The sequence below is a fragment of the Oncorhynchus tshawytscha genome, linkage group LG01 (genome assembly GCF_018296145.1).
Source record: "Oncorhynchus tshawytscha isolate Ot180627B linkage group LG01, Otsh_v2.0, whole genome shotgun sequence".
In the NCBI taxonomy this organism is placed as follows: domain Eukaryota; kingdom Metazoa; phylum Chordata; class Actinopteri; order Salmoniformes; family Salmonidae; genus Oncorhynchus; species Oncorhynchus tshawytscha.
In genome coordinates, this window is record NC_056429.1 from 19,894,773 (window position 1) to 19,911,006 (window position 16,234).

At 43.3% G+C, this 16,234-nt stretch overlaps 1 protein-coding gene across 5 annotated transcripts in view; it reads left to right on the forward strand.

The window, feature by feature from the left end:
* LOC112236833 (guanine nucleotide-binding protein subunit alpha-11) overlaps window positions 1–13,216 on the forward strand; it is a 53,770-nt gene extending 40,554 nt beyond the window's left edge. For all 5 annotated transcript variants that reach the window (XM_024405598.2, XM_024405534.2, XM_024405665.2 and 2 more), the window contains 6 exons: window positions 5,017–5,201; window positions 5,290–5,441; window positions 7,477–7,605; window positions 8,390–8,519; window positions 9,048–9,201; window positions 10,577–13,216. In XM_024405598.2, the coding sequence (XP_024261366.1) occupies window positions 5,017–5,201; window positions 5,290–5,441; window positions 7,477–7,605; window positions 8,390–8,519; window positions 9,048–9,201; window positions 10,577–10,779 (953 nt within the window). In that variant the 3' untranslated portion in view covers window positions 10,780–13,216. The remainder of the gene's footprint in view (window positions 1–5,016; window positions 5,202–5,289; window positions 5,442–7,476; window positions 7,606–8,389; window positions 8,520–9,047; window positions 9,202–10,576) is intronic.
* The last annotated feature ends 3,018 nt before the right edge of the window (window positions 13,217–16,234 follow it).

Below are 16,234 nucleotides of genomic sequence, written 5' to 3' on the forward strand. Positions count from 1 at the left end.
TGCCACATATCAAGTTTCTTGCAAGTGTTTTTCACAAAATGCGGAAAGTCCATCATGCCGGACTTTATGGGTCCCTGAGGCAAATCTGTTGTTTGTAAGTAGAAGGACCTATTGTACCCGAATTTCATGACTTTAGTTTAAACATTACCTTTCAAATGTTGCATTTTCAATTACTTGTTATAGAGCCACCATCTGGCCAATCAATGTCATTTTGTAAATGCCAGATCTCTATGGCAAGACGGATCATTCACCCAAGTTTTGTCAAAATCGGGCCAGTGCTGTCTTGAGATATCACATGTGATGAAAGTACGAACATACTAGCGGACGGAGACAGATCCACAGTCCTTTCCCAATTTCATCATGGGGGACAATGATACCAGTAGATAATATATATGAGGCTAACCATAAGTCAGATTTCGTACATGATTTTTCTGACATATGAAATTGTTTATTGCAAATCCAACCCTTGTATTCTAGGTACAGTACTGTACATGAAAAAAGGAGCTGACTGGGCTAATTCAAATGTCAAAAAGGAAAATAATAGGGCGTGGGAAGCATTGTAATTCTACCGTGTTTATTTGCTGAGAATTCTTTTTGGATACAGTGACAAAATCAGAAGGTCAATGGGATGGAGGAGGATTGCAGAGGTTGTTGGTGTTGATGGTGGATGAAGAGAGATTTGCACAACAATGTTTGCAAATCAAAGCCACAATTTCCTTTACCCAAAGTACACATTCAAATCAAATCAAATGTATTTATATAGCCCTTCGTACATCAGCTGATATCTCAAAGTGCTGTACAGAAACCCAGCCTAAAACCCCAAACAGCAAGCAATGCAGGTGTTGAAGCACGCTGGCTAGGAAAAACTCCCAAGAAAGGCTAAAACCTAGGAAAAAACCTAGAGAGGAACCAGGCTATGAGGGGTGGCCAGTCCTTTTCTGGCTCTGCCGGGTGGAGATTATATCAGAACATGGCCAAGATGTTCAAATGTTCATAAATGACCAGCATGGTCAAATAATAATAATCACAGTAGTTGTCGAGGGTGCAGCAAGTCAGCACCTCAGGAGTAAATGTCAGTTGGCTTTTCATAGCTGATCATTGAAAGTATCTCTACCACTCCTGCTGTCTCTAGAGAGTTGAAAACAGCAGGTCTGGGACAGGTAGCACGTCCGGTGAACAGGTCAGGATTCCATAGCCGCAGGCAGAACAGTTGAAACTGGAGCAGCAGCACGACCAGGTGGACTGGGGACAGCAAGGAGTCATCATGCCAGGTAATCCTGAGGCATGGTCCTAGGGCTCAGCTCCTCCAAGAGAGAGAAAGAAAGAGAGAAAGAGAGAATTAGAGAGAGCATACTTAAATTCACACGGGACAATGGATAAGACAGGAGAAATACTCCAGATATAACAGACTGACCCTAGCCCCCGACACATAAACTACTGCAGCATAAATACTGGAGGCTGAGACAGGAGGGGTCAGGAGACACTGTGGACCCATCGATGATACCCCCGGACAGGGCCAAACAGGAAGGATATAACCCCACCCACTTTTCCAAAGCACATCCCCCACACCACTAGAGGGATATCTTCAACCACCAACTTACCATCTTGAGACAAGGCCGAGTATAGCCCACAAAGATCTCCGCCACGGCACAACCCAAGGGGGGGCGCCAACCCAGACAGGAAGATCACATCAGTGACTCAACCCACTCAAGTGACGCACCCCTCCTAGGGACGGCATGAAAGAGCACCAGTAAGCCAGTGACTCAGCCCCTGTAATAGGGTTAGAGGCAAAGAATCCCAGTGGAAAGAGGGGAACCGGCCAGGCAGAGACAGCAAGGGCGGTTTGTTGCTCCAGAGCCTTTCCATTCACCTTCACACTCCTGGGACAGACTACACTCAATCATATGATCAATCATAAAGACTTAAAGGTTGAGACCGAGTTTGCGTATCTCACATGGGTAGGCAGACCATCCCATAAAAATGGAGCTATATAGGAGAAAGCCCTGCCTCCAGCTGTTTGCTTAGAAATTCTAGGGACAATTTGGAGGCCTGCGTCTTGTGACCGTAGCGTACGTGTAGGTATGTACGGCAGGACCAATCAGAGAGATTAGGTAGGAGCAAGCCCATGTAATGCTTAGTAGGTTAGCAGTAAAACCTTGAAATCAGCCCTTGCCTTGACAGGAAGCCAGTGTAGGGAGGCTAACACTGGAGTAATATGATCACATTTTTTGGTTCTAGTCAGGATTCTAGCAGCCGTATTTAGCACTAACTGAGGTTTATTTAGTGCTTTATCTGGGTAGCCGGAAAGTAGAGCATTGCAGTAGTCTAACCTAGAAGTAACAAAAGCATGGATTCATTTTTCTGCATAATTTTTGAACAGAAAGTTTCTAATTTTTGCAATGTTACGTAGATGGAAAAAAGCTGTCCTTGAAACAGTCTTGATATGTTAATCAAAAGAGAGATCAGGGTCCAGAATAACACCGAGGTCCTTCACAGTTTTATTTGAGACGACTGTACAACTATTAAGATTAATTGTCAGATTCAACAGAAGATCTCTTTGTTTCTTGGGACCTAGAACAAGCATCTCTGTTTTGTCCGAGTTTAAAAGTAGAAAGTTTGCAGCCATCCACTTCCTTATGTCTGAAACACAGGCTTCTAGCGAGGGCAATTTTGGGGCTTCACCATGTTTCATTGAAATGTACAGCTGTGTGTCATCCGCATAGCAGTGAAAGTTAACATTATGTTTTCGAATGACATCCCCAAGAGGTAAAATATAGAGTGAAAACAATAGTGGTGTTAAAACGGAACCTTGGGGAACACCGAAATTTACAGTTGATTTGTCAGAAGACAAACCATTCACAGAGACAAACTGTGAATGGTTTCCGACAGATAAGATCTAAACCAGGCCAGAACTTGTCCGTGTAGACCAATTTGGGTTTCCAATCTCTCCAAAAGAATGTGGTGATCGATGGTATCAAAAGCAGCACTAAGGTCTAGGAGCACGAGGACAGATGCAGAGCCTTGGTCTGATGCCATTAAAAGGTCATTTACCACCTTCACAAGTGCAGTCCCAGTGCTATGATGGGGTCTAAAACCAGACTGAAGCATTATAATGCATTCATGTGCATTATACATGTAGGCCTATGTATTTTATAGGAAGTGAGCTATAATAATCAACGTCATGACACAGGTATAATGAAAGAGCCATAACTAAGCTAAAATATGAGGATCATAATGTTAAGATACCATAATCCAATTGGTAACATATTACATGGGAAATTAAAATGTTTAATTTACAATATTATAAATGTGTGTTACTGGTGAATTTCACAATTTAATTTAGTCAACACATTTACAAATGGTGGCTTTGATCACAGTTTTGAAGTTTAGGTTTAGTTCATAGCTAGCTAGCAGCACAAGCAAACGTTGTGCAAATCTCTCTTCGCCCACCATCAACACCAACAATCTCTGCAATCCTCCATGCCGTTGACCTTCTGATTTTGTCTCTGTATTCTAACAAATTTACATCATATAGAATTGGAAAACCAGACACAAAGATGATTGGCTTTCCTCAATATATTTTTGTTGGTTTTGCTTGTCCGGAACAAATGACAAGTTAAACTACAGTATGTTTCATGAACGGAAGATTTTAAAGCAAACATCTGCTTCTCACTTGATTAGTTAACGGCAGTGGTGGCCGCGTAACATGTGCATAAGTTGAGCAGAGCTTTTCAACTGATCCAGTAGCAGCATTCTCACACCTTCCAGTAACGCTCGTCGTTGGAATGAGGTGAGGACCAACGTGCAGCGTGGTAAGTGTTCATCATATATTTATTAAACCGAGAACACTAAACAATATTACAAAGGAGAACGAAACGAAACAGTTCTGTAAGGTGACATACACATAACAGAAAACAATCACCCACGAAGTGGAAAAGTGGAAAAAGGCTACCTAAGTATGATTCTCAATCAGAGACAACTAACGACACCTGCCTCTGATTGAGAACCATAGCAGGCCAAACACAAAACCACAACATAGAAAAAAGAACAGACTACCCACCCAACTCACGCCCTGACCATACTAAAACAAAGAGATAACAAAATAACTAAGGTCAGAACGTGACACTTCCCCGCACCTTTCTCTGTGTGCACTCGTTGAAAATGAATGATGCCACATCTGGTGAACTTCCTGTGTAACGGTGTGCTTTAGGACCATGCAGACGTCTCCGAGCACCAAAAAATGATGTCCCCCCCACTTCTAAAACCTAAGTTGCATCCCTGGAGTTCTATACACATAATACTCTGTCAAATAAAAACTCAACCATTTGAAGAAAGGGGAATAAAAGGTGAAGAACTAGAGAGATTATTAAATGTTATTACATTTATTTATTAGCCTGCACATAAACCCAGCATTTTGACCTGAAGCCTTTGCAAAGGACGCTTTGGACAGGATTTATTTATTCGAACCTTAGTAGCCTGCACATAAACCCAACATTTGACCTGAATCCTTTGCAAAGGGTACATTGGACAGGACAAGTCAGATGTGGAATATGTTCTCAAGTGTAATAACTGTATCATAACCAATTAATTAGGCTACAATAAACTACCATCCTGACTTGACGGTGGCCTACAGCTGTAAAATCTGTCAACTTCACGAAAGCTTTAGTTTATGGTTAACTATGCATTCCTCTTAGGCGTTTACCTGAGGGCTGTTTCCTCTCATAGAAGGTTTGTCACTCAGCCTGGTCTCATAGACTAGACGTAACATTGTAAATGTAAATTATGTTATGTCTACCCGTGAGTCCAGGTTATATCACTAGGCAGATGGCTGGTATCGCTTGAAAGCATGTGTGAGGTTTTGAATGTTTCCAAATGCAAATTTGAATGGTGTAATGATGGCTCTGACTCTCTTCAGTGTATCAACAACTTATTGTAACATTGCATTGTTTAATCATCTTCTGAGAAGTGGTCATATTCTTCTCCTCTCTGACTGTCCACTGGGCTATGTATCCTCAGGCACGGGGGAGAGTGGGAAAACCACCTTCATCAGACAGATGAGGATCATCCATGGAAGAGGCTTCTCTGAGGAGGAAAGACGGGACTTCGCCAAGCTCATCTATCAGAACATCTTCACAGCTGTGAAGGCTATGACCCGGGCCATGATCACCCTCAGACTGCCCTATGCCTACCCAGAGAATGAGGTCAGGGTCTGGTTACATACTGTTCAATCAAACTGGCCTAACCATGAGTGAAAGGCACCCTCTCTAGCATCTATCTATCTGCCCTCAGATGTATGACAGGTGGGTGCAGGATGTGGATGTCTCTGTCACCCAGCTGGACAGAGGCAATGTGGATGCCATCCGCCGTCTCTGGGCCGACCCAGGCCTCCGGGTCTGCTACAGCCGCCGCAGCGAGTACCAGCTGTTGGACTCCACAGAGTAGTGAGTACCACCAGTATCTCTTGGTCTCGCTCTCTGTCTTTTTCTCTCTCTCTGTCTCTCTCGCCGTGGGAGACATTTACTAAGCGTTTGCCCCAGGTGCAATATTTGCTAAGTTTGCACCTGCTTTTTTCAGTAGAGGCTGAAAAAATATGAAGTAGATGGTTTTGCTTCCTTGGTAAGATACCTATGTCAATACAAAATGTTATACCTTAATAATCACAATGAATGAAAATTGTTGTTGTTCACAGAATTGTTTCATTCACAGAACTGTGTCCCCATTGTACAGCACTGTGCGTTGTACACTGTCCTTATCAACTGCAAAGTACATGATGTCCATTGGAGGGGGCTAATTCTCCACAAATAAATGCACAACCAGATCTCAGCCATGTTAAAAACACATATTCACAAACAGCCATCTTGTCCGGCACCATTTGAATTCATTTTTTAAATCAAATCAAATAGCAGAGAGAACAGTCTATGACTTGGGTGGCTGGAGTCTTTGACAATTTTTGTGGCCTTTCTCTGACACCGACTGGTATAGAGGTCCTGGATGGCAGAGAGCTCGGTCCCAGTGATGTACTGAGCCATACTCACCAGCCTCTGTAGCGCCTTTTGGTCTGGTGCCTTGCAGTCCGTTCCAAGCGGTGATGCAGCCAGTCAAGATGCTCTCAATGGTGCAGCTGTATAACTTTTTGAGGATCTGAGGGCCCATGCCAAATCTTTTCAGCCTTCTTAGGGAGAAGAGACTTTGTTGTGCCTTCTTCATAACTGTGTGGGTGTGTGTGGACCATGTTAATTCCTTAGTGATGTGGACACTGAGGAACTTGAATCTCTCGACCCACTCCACTACAGCCCGATCGATGCCGATGTGGGCGTGCTCGTCCCTCCTGTTCCTGTAGTCCATGATCAGCTCCATTGTCTTGCTGACGTTGAGGGAGAGGTTGTTGTCCTGGCACTATACAGCCATGTCTCTAACCTCCTCCCTATAGGCTGCCTCATCACCATCAGTGATCAGTTCTACCACGTCGTGTCGTCAGCAAACCTGAAGATGGTGTTGGAGTCGTACGCAGCTACACAGTCGTGGGTGAACGGGAAGTACAGGAGGGGACTAAGCACAAACCCATGAGGGGCCCCCGTGTTGATGGTCAGAGTGGTGGATGTGTTGTTGCCTACCCTCACTGCCTTGGGGCAGACCGTCAGGAAGTTCAGGATCCAGTTGCAGAGGGAGGTGTTCAGTGTTCAGTCACTGGGTCCTGAGCTTGGAGGGAACTATGGAGTTGAATGCTGAGCTGTAGTCAATGAACAGCATTCTTACATAGGTATTGCTTTTGTCCCGGTGAGTGAGGGCAGTGAGGAGTGTAATACGGACTGCGTCATCTGTGGACACGGTCACAATACAGATCGTTTCTCAAAAGTATACTTTTTCACTTTCCACCCATTCTTGAAAGCTACCCGATAGTAAAGTTATTTTCCTTTTATAATTAATTTACTAACTAAGTTGAAATTGAATAGATTGATACAGACAAAGTCAACAAGTTGATGTCAGAGTAAATGATGCATCACATTACGAGAAAATGAAATAGGCCTAATGTTGGACTGCTATCTGTCCCTACCTGTCTCCCCTCCTGTCCTCTCTCTCCTTCTCCCTGCTCTCTCAGTATTTACTCAGCTAGCTCTGAGTCATTATATCAACATGATAAGAAACATGCACACAGTCAGTCAACATCCAATTAATGACAGGTTGTGTCAACATAAACCATTAAAACAATAATCCCAACACAGTGGTAAGGACTCCATGTGCCTTTTTCTAATTTCCCAGCTCAATTCCTTCTGCGACTCAACTTGTGTTGATTGTTGTTGTATGTAATATACAGTTGATATTACATGTGTCATGTACAGAATGAACTTGCTACTACCATTGTCATTACCATGGGAAAGATAATTGTATCACATTTTTTTGTGTTCTCGGTCTTTCTTTGTCTGTTCCTCTCTCTTTTTTGCCCTCTCCCTCTTTCTCTGCTTCTGTCCATTTCAGCTACATGACAAATCTGGACCGCATATCAGCCCCAGACTACATCCCCACTGCTCAGGACGTACTGCGAGTTCGATTCCCCACCACCGGCATCCATGACTACTCCTTCACTGTGGAGAAAATCACACTCAGGTGACCGCACCCTCACTCATATCACTCAGATTTTTCACCCTGGACTCACCCAGACTTCAAGGGAACTAATAGAACACCAGAGCTGCTGATGAGATTGTGGACTAAGCTATAGGCTATCTTTGATATTGTCTGACTCTACCCTTGGCTGTTTTAGACACAGTGGAATTACAAGCACATACAATCACATTACCCAGAGAACTTGCTGAAAACATACACATTTATTTTTGTGCTTTTGAACATGGCAATGTCATTGTTTTTTACGAAACCTTTGTGTTATTAATATGAAAGGTCCAGCTGTGTTCAGGTGTGGTGTTTTTCACCACCCCTGTTGTGAAAGGTTGGACTGTAATTTGTCTCTGTAATCAGGCAGGCAGGATACAGGGATAGAAATGGTGAGGTATCAATTATGGCCTTTATTTAGAGCCAAATGCTCTATGAGGCTCATTTGCATGGGGACTTGAAAACTGTGAAAAACAGGTTTGATGTGTGACAGAAGGAGAAAGAAGAAATAAGTATCGGCACACACAGGAGGATATGCCTCTCAGCCTTTCTCACAGTGTTAGCTACACCTCAAACACTTCTAGCTCATTATCAACTCTGACCAGCTGCCTCGTTGAGACAAGGCCCCTGCCTTGCGTGGCATCACAAACACCTTATTGATAAAGGTCACAATGGTGTGTGTGTGTGTGTGTGTGTGTGTGTGTGTGTGTGTGTGTGTGTGTGTGTGTTTGTTGAAAGATGCTCCAATAGGTGTTTCTAACTTTCTCTCTCTCTCACTGGGTAGGATTGTGGATGTGGGTGGACAGAAGTCAGAGAGGCGGAAGTGGATCCATTGTTTTCAGGACGTCACATCCCTCATTTTCCTGGCTTCCCTCAGTGAGTACGACCAGGTCCTGGAGGAGAGAGAGACCGATGTGAGTACCTGTCTGTCTTTCTGTCTCTCTGTCTGTCTGATTGTCTCGGCCTGCTTGTCTGTCTTACACACTGGCTGGCTGCCTGTCTCTGTCTGTCTGACTGGCAGACTGCCTGTCTGTCTCTACCTATCTGTCTGTCTGCCTGCCTGCCGGCCTGTCTGCCTGCCTGTCTATCTGTCTGTCTATCTGTTTATCCTCTGTGTTGTCCTTGGCCTTCATTTCATAGCATAGTTTGAATTTTGGTCTCAACCAAGTAAACATTGAAACCTCCGTTTTCTATCCAGAGGTTTTTCTGGCCATGGCCAACAGGTTTCAGTGTTGCGTATCAAAACCTGCTGCCATACCACTATCTCTCCAACCCTCCCTCCCTCCTGACCAAGGCTCACTAAGCCGCTTATCTTTCCTGGCCACTTTTGAGACTTTCTCTAAATTCATTAACCTCCACTGTGCTCCTGCCCCCATATTCTCTCCTCTCCCCCCTCTCCCACCTCTCCCTTCCCTCTCCCCCTCCCTCCTCTCCCCCATTAGAACCGTATGGAGGAGAGCTTGGCTCTGTTCTACACCACCATCCACTCCCCCTGGTTCCTAAACACCTCCATCATCCTCTTCCTCAACAAGACAGACATCCTCGCTGATAAGATCCAGGCGTCCGACCTGCAGAAGTACTTCCCAGGGTTCACAGGTAGGTCTACACACACACACATGCATACACACACACACACACACACACACACACATCCCCTCCATCGAGGTAAATAGCGGTGTGATGATGGATGTAAACTCATTGAGTCACATCCCTTGGTGTTAGTTTTTCTTTCTCAGAGCGATGGAGTTGTAGCTAACTGCTGCTTCTGGCTGGAATAACAGAGACCTTATGACCCCAACTGGTGGGTTTTTGCATTATAGTTGGACATGTAAAAAAGACTGTAAAACCACCAGCAAATTAGCTCCAAGTGATTTTAGTTTTGTAAATGTGTTCCAAAGTATTCCCATGCGTAATAGAGAGATACTGTATATGTGATTGTGTACATAAGTAAGCAAGGTTTGAAATGATTGTTTTTTTCAAATATTATATCTGTTTGTGCTTTTTGTAATTATGTTCCAGCCCCTTGACCATCCACTCAAGAATCTAGTTGATGCCCTGCCTTATGATATTCAAAAAAGTCATTTAGAAAGTAATTTCAAACCTCTTTTGAAAGGGGTTTCATAGGGTGAGTTCTCACATGAATACATAACCATGCTGGCTATAGCAAAACCAGTAAACATAATGTTCTTTAAGTACCAAATCATTGTTTCTTAATACAGGGATTATTGTTTCAGCAAGGGTTGAATGTGTGATTGATTTCATGTGTATGGTGTGGGTACATAGTTTACTAACGATGTGCCTCCACTGATGTGGAAGGAAGGTTGCCGAGCCTCTCTAGAGCTTCCCCACCACACTTCCACTCCCCCGGCAAGTTGCCCATGGCAACTATAAATACCCTGCACTTTGCATTGCCAAGCCATCCCTCCAGGGGGTTTGGGGAGACTTTACTCCTTCCTCCATAAACTCTGAATTGAAGTTTTGTTTATTATCACATACACCGGATAGGTGCAGTGAAATGTGTTGTTTTACAGGGTCAGCCATAGTAGTACGGCCACCTGGAGCAAATTAGGTGCCATCAACAGATTTTTCACCTTGTCGGCTTGGGTATTCGAAACCAGCCACCTTTTGGTTATTGGTCCAACACTCTAACCGCTAGGCTACCTGACGCCCTGAGGTTAGGTTCATCCATATTGGCCGTTTGATGTAAAGTTGCTATTTAAACTTTTTGCGCTATAGCGTTGCGATGGTAACATTATGCGATGGTTGCCTTAGAACATATTTAATTATTTTTGTACTTCTGTACAATCTTGGGATTTTATCCTTTGCTTTTCATCTTTGTTTCTATTGGCCTCCAATTTCTCTCTCCCATTTACCCACACCCCCTGACCTCTTCTCTTCTCTCCCCTCTCTTTCTCTCCTCCCTCTCCATCTCTACCCTGCCCCTGTCCTCCCCCTCACCCCACACCTGAAGGAAAGCGACGTGATGCTCAGGATGCTATGAAGTATATACAGAAGATGTATAAGCAGCAAACTCGCAGCCGGGACAAGGAGGAGAGCAAGACGCTGTACCCCCACTTCACCTGCGCCACCGACACCAACAACATCTGCAATGTATTCAATGCCGTCAAGGACACGGTGCTCCTCAAGGCCCTCAGGGACTATGGGGTGATCTGATGGGCCTGGGGCCCTCCTGCCTGGGGACCAACACTCAACCAACACTCAGGGCTGAAGAGACTCTCCCCCGATCCATTCCTCGCTCACTTTTCTCCTCTCTCCATCTCAGTGCTGGGGATGGGGATGCTTTCTGGCCAAACCTTCTTATTGTAGGAAGGAATCTCAGACAGAATGGACTCCTGAACACACACACACACACACTACAGGATCTGATCATAGTTATTTCCCCCTCTGGTTGTTATTGTATAATGTTGTGTGTAAGGGCTTGGAGATGCAGTGCCCTACCAGTGCTTGAAACTGGACTAGAAATGTCATGAAGTGCTGTGCCTCCATTATGTTAGTGATCACTTTAGCATGTGGAGAGGAGAACTCTATAGCCCATATGTATCACCAACACCCCCATGTTGATAGAAAATGCCTCTGCTCTAGAGATCACTACAGAAGCTTCCACTCTATCTGTGTGTTGAATGAACGCTACTGTACACGTGTTGTAGCCATTACATAACACAACACACCATTTACACTAATAAGTTTACACTTATGAGAAGGTGCCACCAAATAAGGCTGGTGTAACATTTTGTATTTGGTTAGTCTTTTCATTTGTTTTATTGTTTGATAGCTGTATTCCAGGTGTGAGGTGTGGTGGAGGCGGGAAATGTGAGAGTCGATGGGTTCCCCTGACACAGTATGTTATGCAATGCAATGCTGTACTACACTGTTAGGATTCTTGGTTTGGTTCATTGTGGATGTTCTTGTCTCATCCCATAATGTGCTTGCTTTTCGACCAATCACGAACTGCTATACATTGAGTTCATATGGGAACAACAATACCAGTGAATCAATACATTGCCCAACAAATCAGAGTCCTTAAAGGGATAATTCAATGTGTCATTTTGTAATCTGGGTGGTTTCCTTACCCTGTAGCATTCTATGTACAAGGTATGACAGTAATCCATGCTTTGGTTTAGTTTCCCTGGTACTGTTTCCAAATGCAAATGTTTATCATTTGTGGCACAAATCCCATTCAAGTCATGGGACCGATTATTAGCAATTTTTGGGCATCATGTTCAAATCATCTATAAGTTACTTTGGTGAGCTTCACGATACTTTAGGATAATTTGGACATAAATTATAAAATTGGTCCCATGACAGATTTGTGCTACAAATGTTTGCATTTGGAAAACGTGCAAGGGAAACTAAACCAAAGAATGGATTGCTGTCATACTGTATCTTGTACACAGACTGCTTACAGGGTAAGGAAACTAATGTGTCATTGTGTAATTTGTGTGAAATATCCCTTTAAGAGCAGGAGCCAAGTACAGGGTTAATACTAGCTGGCAGGCATGCTGCTGTTAATGCTATTAGGTGGTTGAGGGAGGCCAGTAGAAATGAAAGCCTGGTATCCTGTGCGGTTCAAGTCTTGCTACTGTCTGATACCTCTAAAAATCAACATAAAAAGAACAGAGTGTAGTTGTGATGTGAATGGTGATAGGCTACAGCCCACGGTAGGGCTTTGATTTGAGCGGTGGAGTTTCCTGATCATCTCTTCGGGCTGTGCTGCGGAGTGTCATCAAAGGTTACCCAGCAAAACAAGGATTTAATCATTGTATTTATTATTTACATCTCTTTATTTATCGTTGGCTAGTTCTTTTACTCTGGTCCCGATATCCAAATTTATGTTCAGTCGATATTTAGCTCAGTAGGCTTTGGCTGTGCTCAAATTGTTACTAGGTCGGTAGGATTTTATATTGGATTTTATATTGGTGCAATTGAAGCAATATTGTCTCTATACATATGAGTGTAATATCCATCTCAATATGAGTGAGTGGAGCAGGGTGGAGTCTGTCTGATAATACAGGTATTAATATTCTAACCTGTGTGTGTGTGTGTGTGTGTGTGTGTGTGTGTGTGTGTGTGTGTGTGTGTGTGTGTGTGTGTGTGTGTGTGTGTGTGTGTGTGTGTGTGTGTGTGTGTAAAAGGACTTCAAGATCAGATTAAAACCTCTTCCATTTAATTGAATTCAGTAATGACAAATTGACATAGATCATATAGTGTAGTATGCATCTATTTAATCAAGATTTCAGAATATTGCTTTGGGACAGTGTGAATAATCTATACAGTATAAGGATTTGACCTGTGTTTTCTAACTTTTGACCAAATATTTGATTTGAGTCTGAATGTGCAACTGTTGTATAGCTATATACTGTATCTTCCCCTGCAGAACTGAACATAAACCCTGCTGTTGTGAAATATTAATTGTGTTCAGCTTATTTTTATATTAGACAACCTCATCAATAGCCACAGTAACTGGAGTTGTTGTATATCTTACAGACTTAAACATTGGGAGAACTCTTATTTGGTGCAAATATTTTGTATAGATTTGGCAAGAATTTGGTGGAAATATTTTCAGATTAGATTAAAGATGTTTTGACAAAGATTCTGTTTTTTTGTTTTTCTTCAGACTATGGTACTCATGGGAAATGTAGTGTACTGCTGAATTGCTTGCCATGTTGATATAGCTTCCTGTCACTTATGACTCCAAGGAGGAGGGGCTTAGCTTAAAACTTCTTAAGGATGACGCAAAATACTGTTCCCATGCAGGAACAACACTCAGCGGATTTCAGAGCGCCACCTATAGTTTTTGATAAAACTCATAATTTCATTAAACTTTCATTAAAATACACATTCAAGGTAGTGAATTAAAGCTACACTCGTTGTGAATCTATCCACCAAGTCAGATTTGTAAAATGCTTTTCGGCGAAAGCATGAGAAGCTATTATCTGATAGCATGTACCCCCAAAATACTGCAACGTCACCTAACACGACAGATTTTGCGGTAGCCGGCGCTACCCAAAACGCAGAAATAAAATATAAAACATTCATTACCTTTGACGAGCTTCTTTCTTGGCACTCCTAGATGTCCCATAAACATTTATTTGGGTCTTTTTTTCGATTAAATCGGTCCATATATAGCCTAGATATCGATCTATGAAGACTGTGTAATCAAGGAAAAAACTGAGTTTGATAACGCAACGTCATTTTTAAAAAATTAAAAAAGTCGACGATAAACTTTCACAAAACACTTCGAAATACTTTTGTAATGCAACTTTAGGTATTAGTACACGTTAATAAGCGATAAAATTCATCAGGAGGCGATGTAAATTCTATAGGTGACCGTCTGGAAAAAATGCCCGGAAAAAACTCAACCAAAACATCCTGTTTGAGGCCGGAGGGAATCGGTTCCCTTGGGTCGGTTCGACCAAGAATCAAAGCCTAAGCAAATGACAAGACTCTAGACATCCTGTGGAAGCTGTAGGTACTGCAACCTCGGCCTCATTTAATACGGTTCACCTTTAACAATTCCTGGAAGTGGCGCATGGATATTTATTTCCATTTTCAGTGATCAGATTTTCCTGCACTTTTCGATGAAACGCACGTTCTGTTATAGTCACAGCCGTGATTTAACCAGTTTTAGAAACGTCTGAGTGTTTTCTATCCACACATACTAATCATATGCATATACTATATTCCTGGCATGAGTAGCAGGGCGCTGAAATGTTGCGCGATTTTTAACAAAAAGCTGCGAAAATTCGCAGCCTCCCTAACAGGTTTTTTCAAATAGTCATACAGGATCTTTAACCTGCCATGTATCATTTCAATAAACCCCTGTGTGCTTAAGGTGTGGCCCGAGAGAGAACCTGTAAGGACAGGTGTGTGTGTCCACAAACAGACAGCTGGCTTCGGATTTTATATTGGTGCAATTGAAGCAATACGGTCTCTGTACATATGAGTGTAATATCCATCTCAATATGTGTGTATGTATAAGATGGCTCCAGAGAAGAAGGCTGACTGTCACGCCCTGACCGTAGAGAGCTTTTTATGTCTCTATTTTGGTTTGGTCAGGGTGTGATTTTGGTGGGCATTCTATGTTCCTTTTTCTATGTTTTGTATTTTTTGTTTTGGGCGGGTATGGTTCTCAATCAGGGACAGCTGACTATCGTTGTCTCTGATTGGGAACCATACTTAGATATAGGTCTAGATGTATATAGGTCTGTAGCAGTTTGAGTCAAGAGTGTCCCCCCCTTTGAAGAGGGGGATGACCGCAGCTGCTTTCCAATCTATGGGAATCTCAGACAACATGAAAGAGAGGTTGAACAGGCTGGCAACATTTTCGGTGAATAATTTTAGAAAGAAAGGGTCCAGATTGTCTAGCCTGGCTGATTTGTAAGGGTCCAGATTTTGCAGCTCTTTCAGAACATCAGCTGACTGGATTTGGGAGAAGGAGAAATGGGGAAGGCTTGGACGAGTTGCTGTGGGGCGTGCAGTGCTGTTTACCGGGGTAGGGGTAGCCAGGTGGAAGGCATGGCCAGCCGTAGAAAAATGCTTATTGAAATGGTCAATTATGGTGGATTTATCGGTGGTGACAGTGTTTCCTATCTTCAGTGCAGTGGGCAGCTGGGAGAAGGTGTTCTTATTCTCCATGGACTTTACGGTGTCCCAGAACTTTTTTGAGTTTGTGTTGCAGGATGCAAATTTCTGCTTGAAAAAGCAAGCCTTGGCTTTTCTAACTGCCTGTGTATATTGGTTTCTAGCTTCCCTGAAAAGTTGCATATCACGGGGGCTGTTCGATGCTAATGCAGAATGCCATAGGATGTTTTTGTGTTGGTAAAGGGCAGTCAGGTCTGGAGAGAACCAAGGACTATATCTGTTCCTGGTTCTAAATTTCTTGAATGGGGCATGCTTAATTAAGATGGCGAGGAAGGCATTTTTTTAAATAACCAGGCATCCTCTACTGATGGGATGAGATCAATATCCTTCTAGGATACCCCGGCCAGGTCGATTAGAAAGGCCTGATCGCTGAAGTGTTTCAGGGAGCATTTGACAGTGATGAGTGGAGGTTGTTTAACCGCTGACCCATTACGGATGCAGGCAATGAGGCAGTGATTGCTGAGATCTTGGTTGAAAACAGCAGAGGTGTTGGGCAAGTTGGTTAGGATGATATCTATGAGGGTGCCCGTGTTTACGGCTTTGGAGTGGTACCTGGTAGATTCATTGATAATTTGTGTGAGATTGAGGGCATCAAGCTTAGATTGTAGGATGGCTGGGGTGTTAAGCATGTCCCGGTTTAGGTTGCCTAGCAGCACGAGCTCAGAAAATAGATGGGGGGCAATCAGTTCACATATGGTGTCCAGAGCACAGCTGGGGGCAGAGGGTGGTCTATAGCAGGCGGCAATGGTGAGAGACTTGTTTTTAGAGGGGTGGATTTTTAAATTGTTTGGGTACAGACCTGGATAGTAGGACAGAACTCTGCAGGCTATCTCTGCAGTAGATTGCAACACCGCCCCCTTTGGCCGCTCTATCTTGTCTGAAAATGTTGTAGTTAGGGATGAAGATTTCAGAATTATTGGTGGTCTTCCTAAACCAGGATTCAGACATGGCTAGAACATCCGGGTTG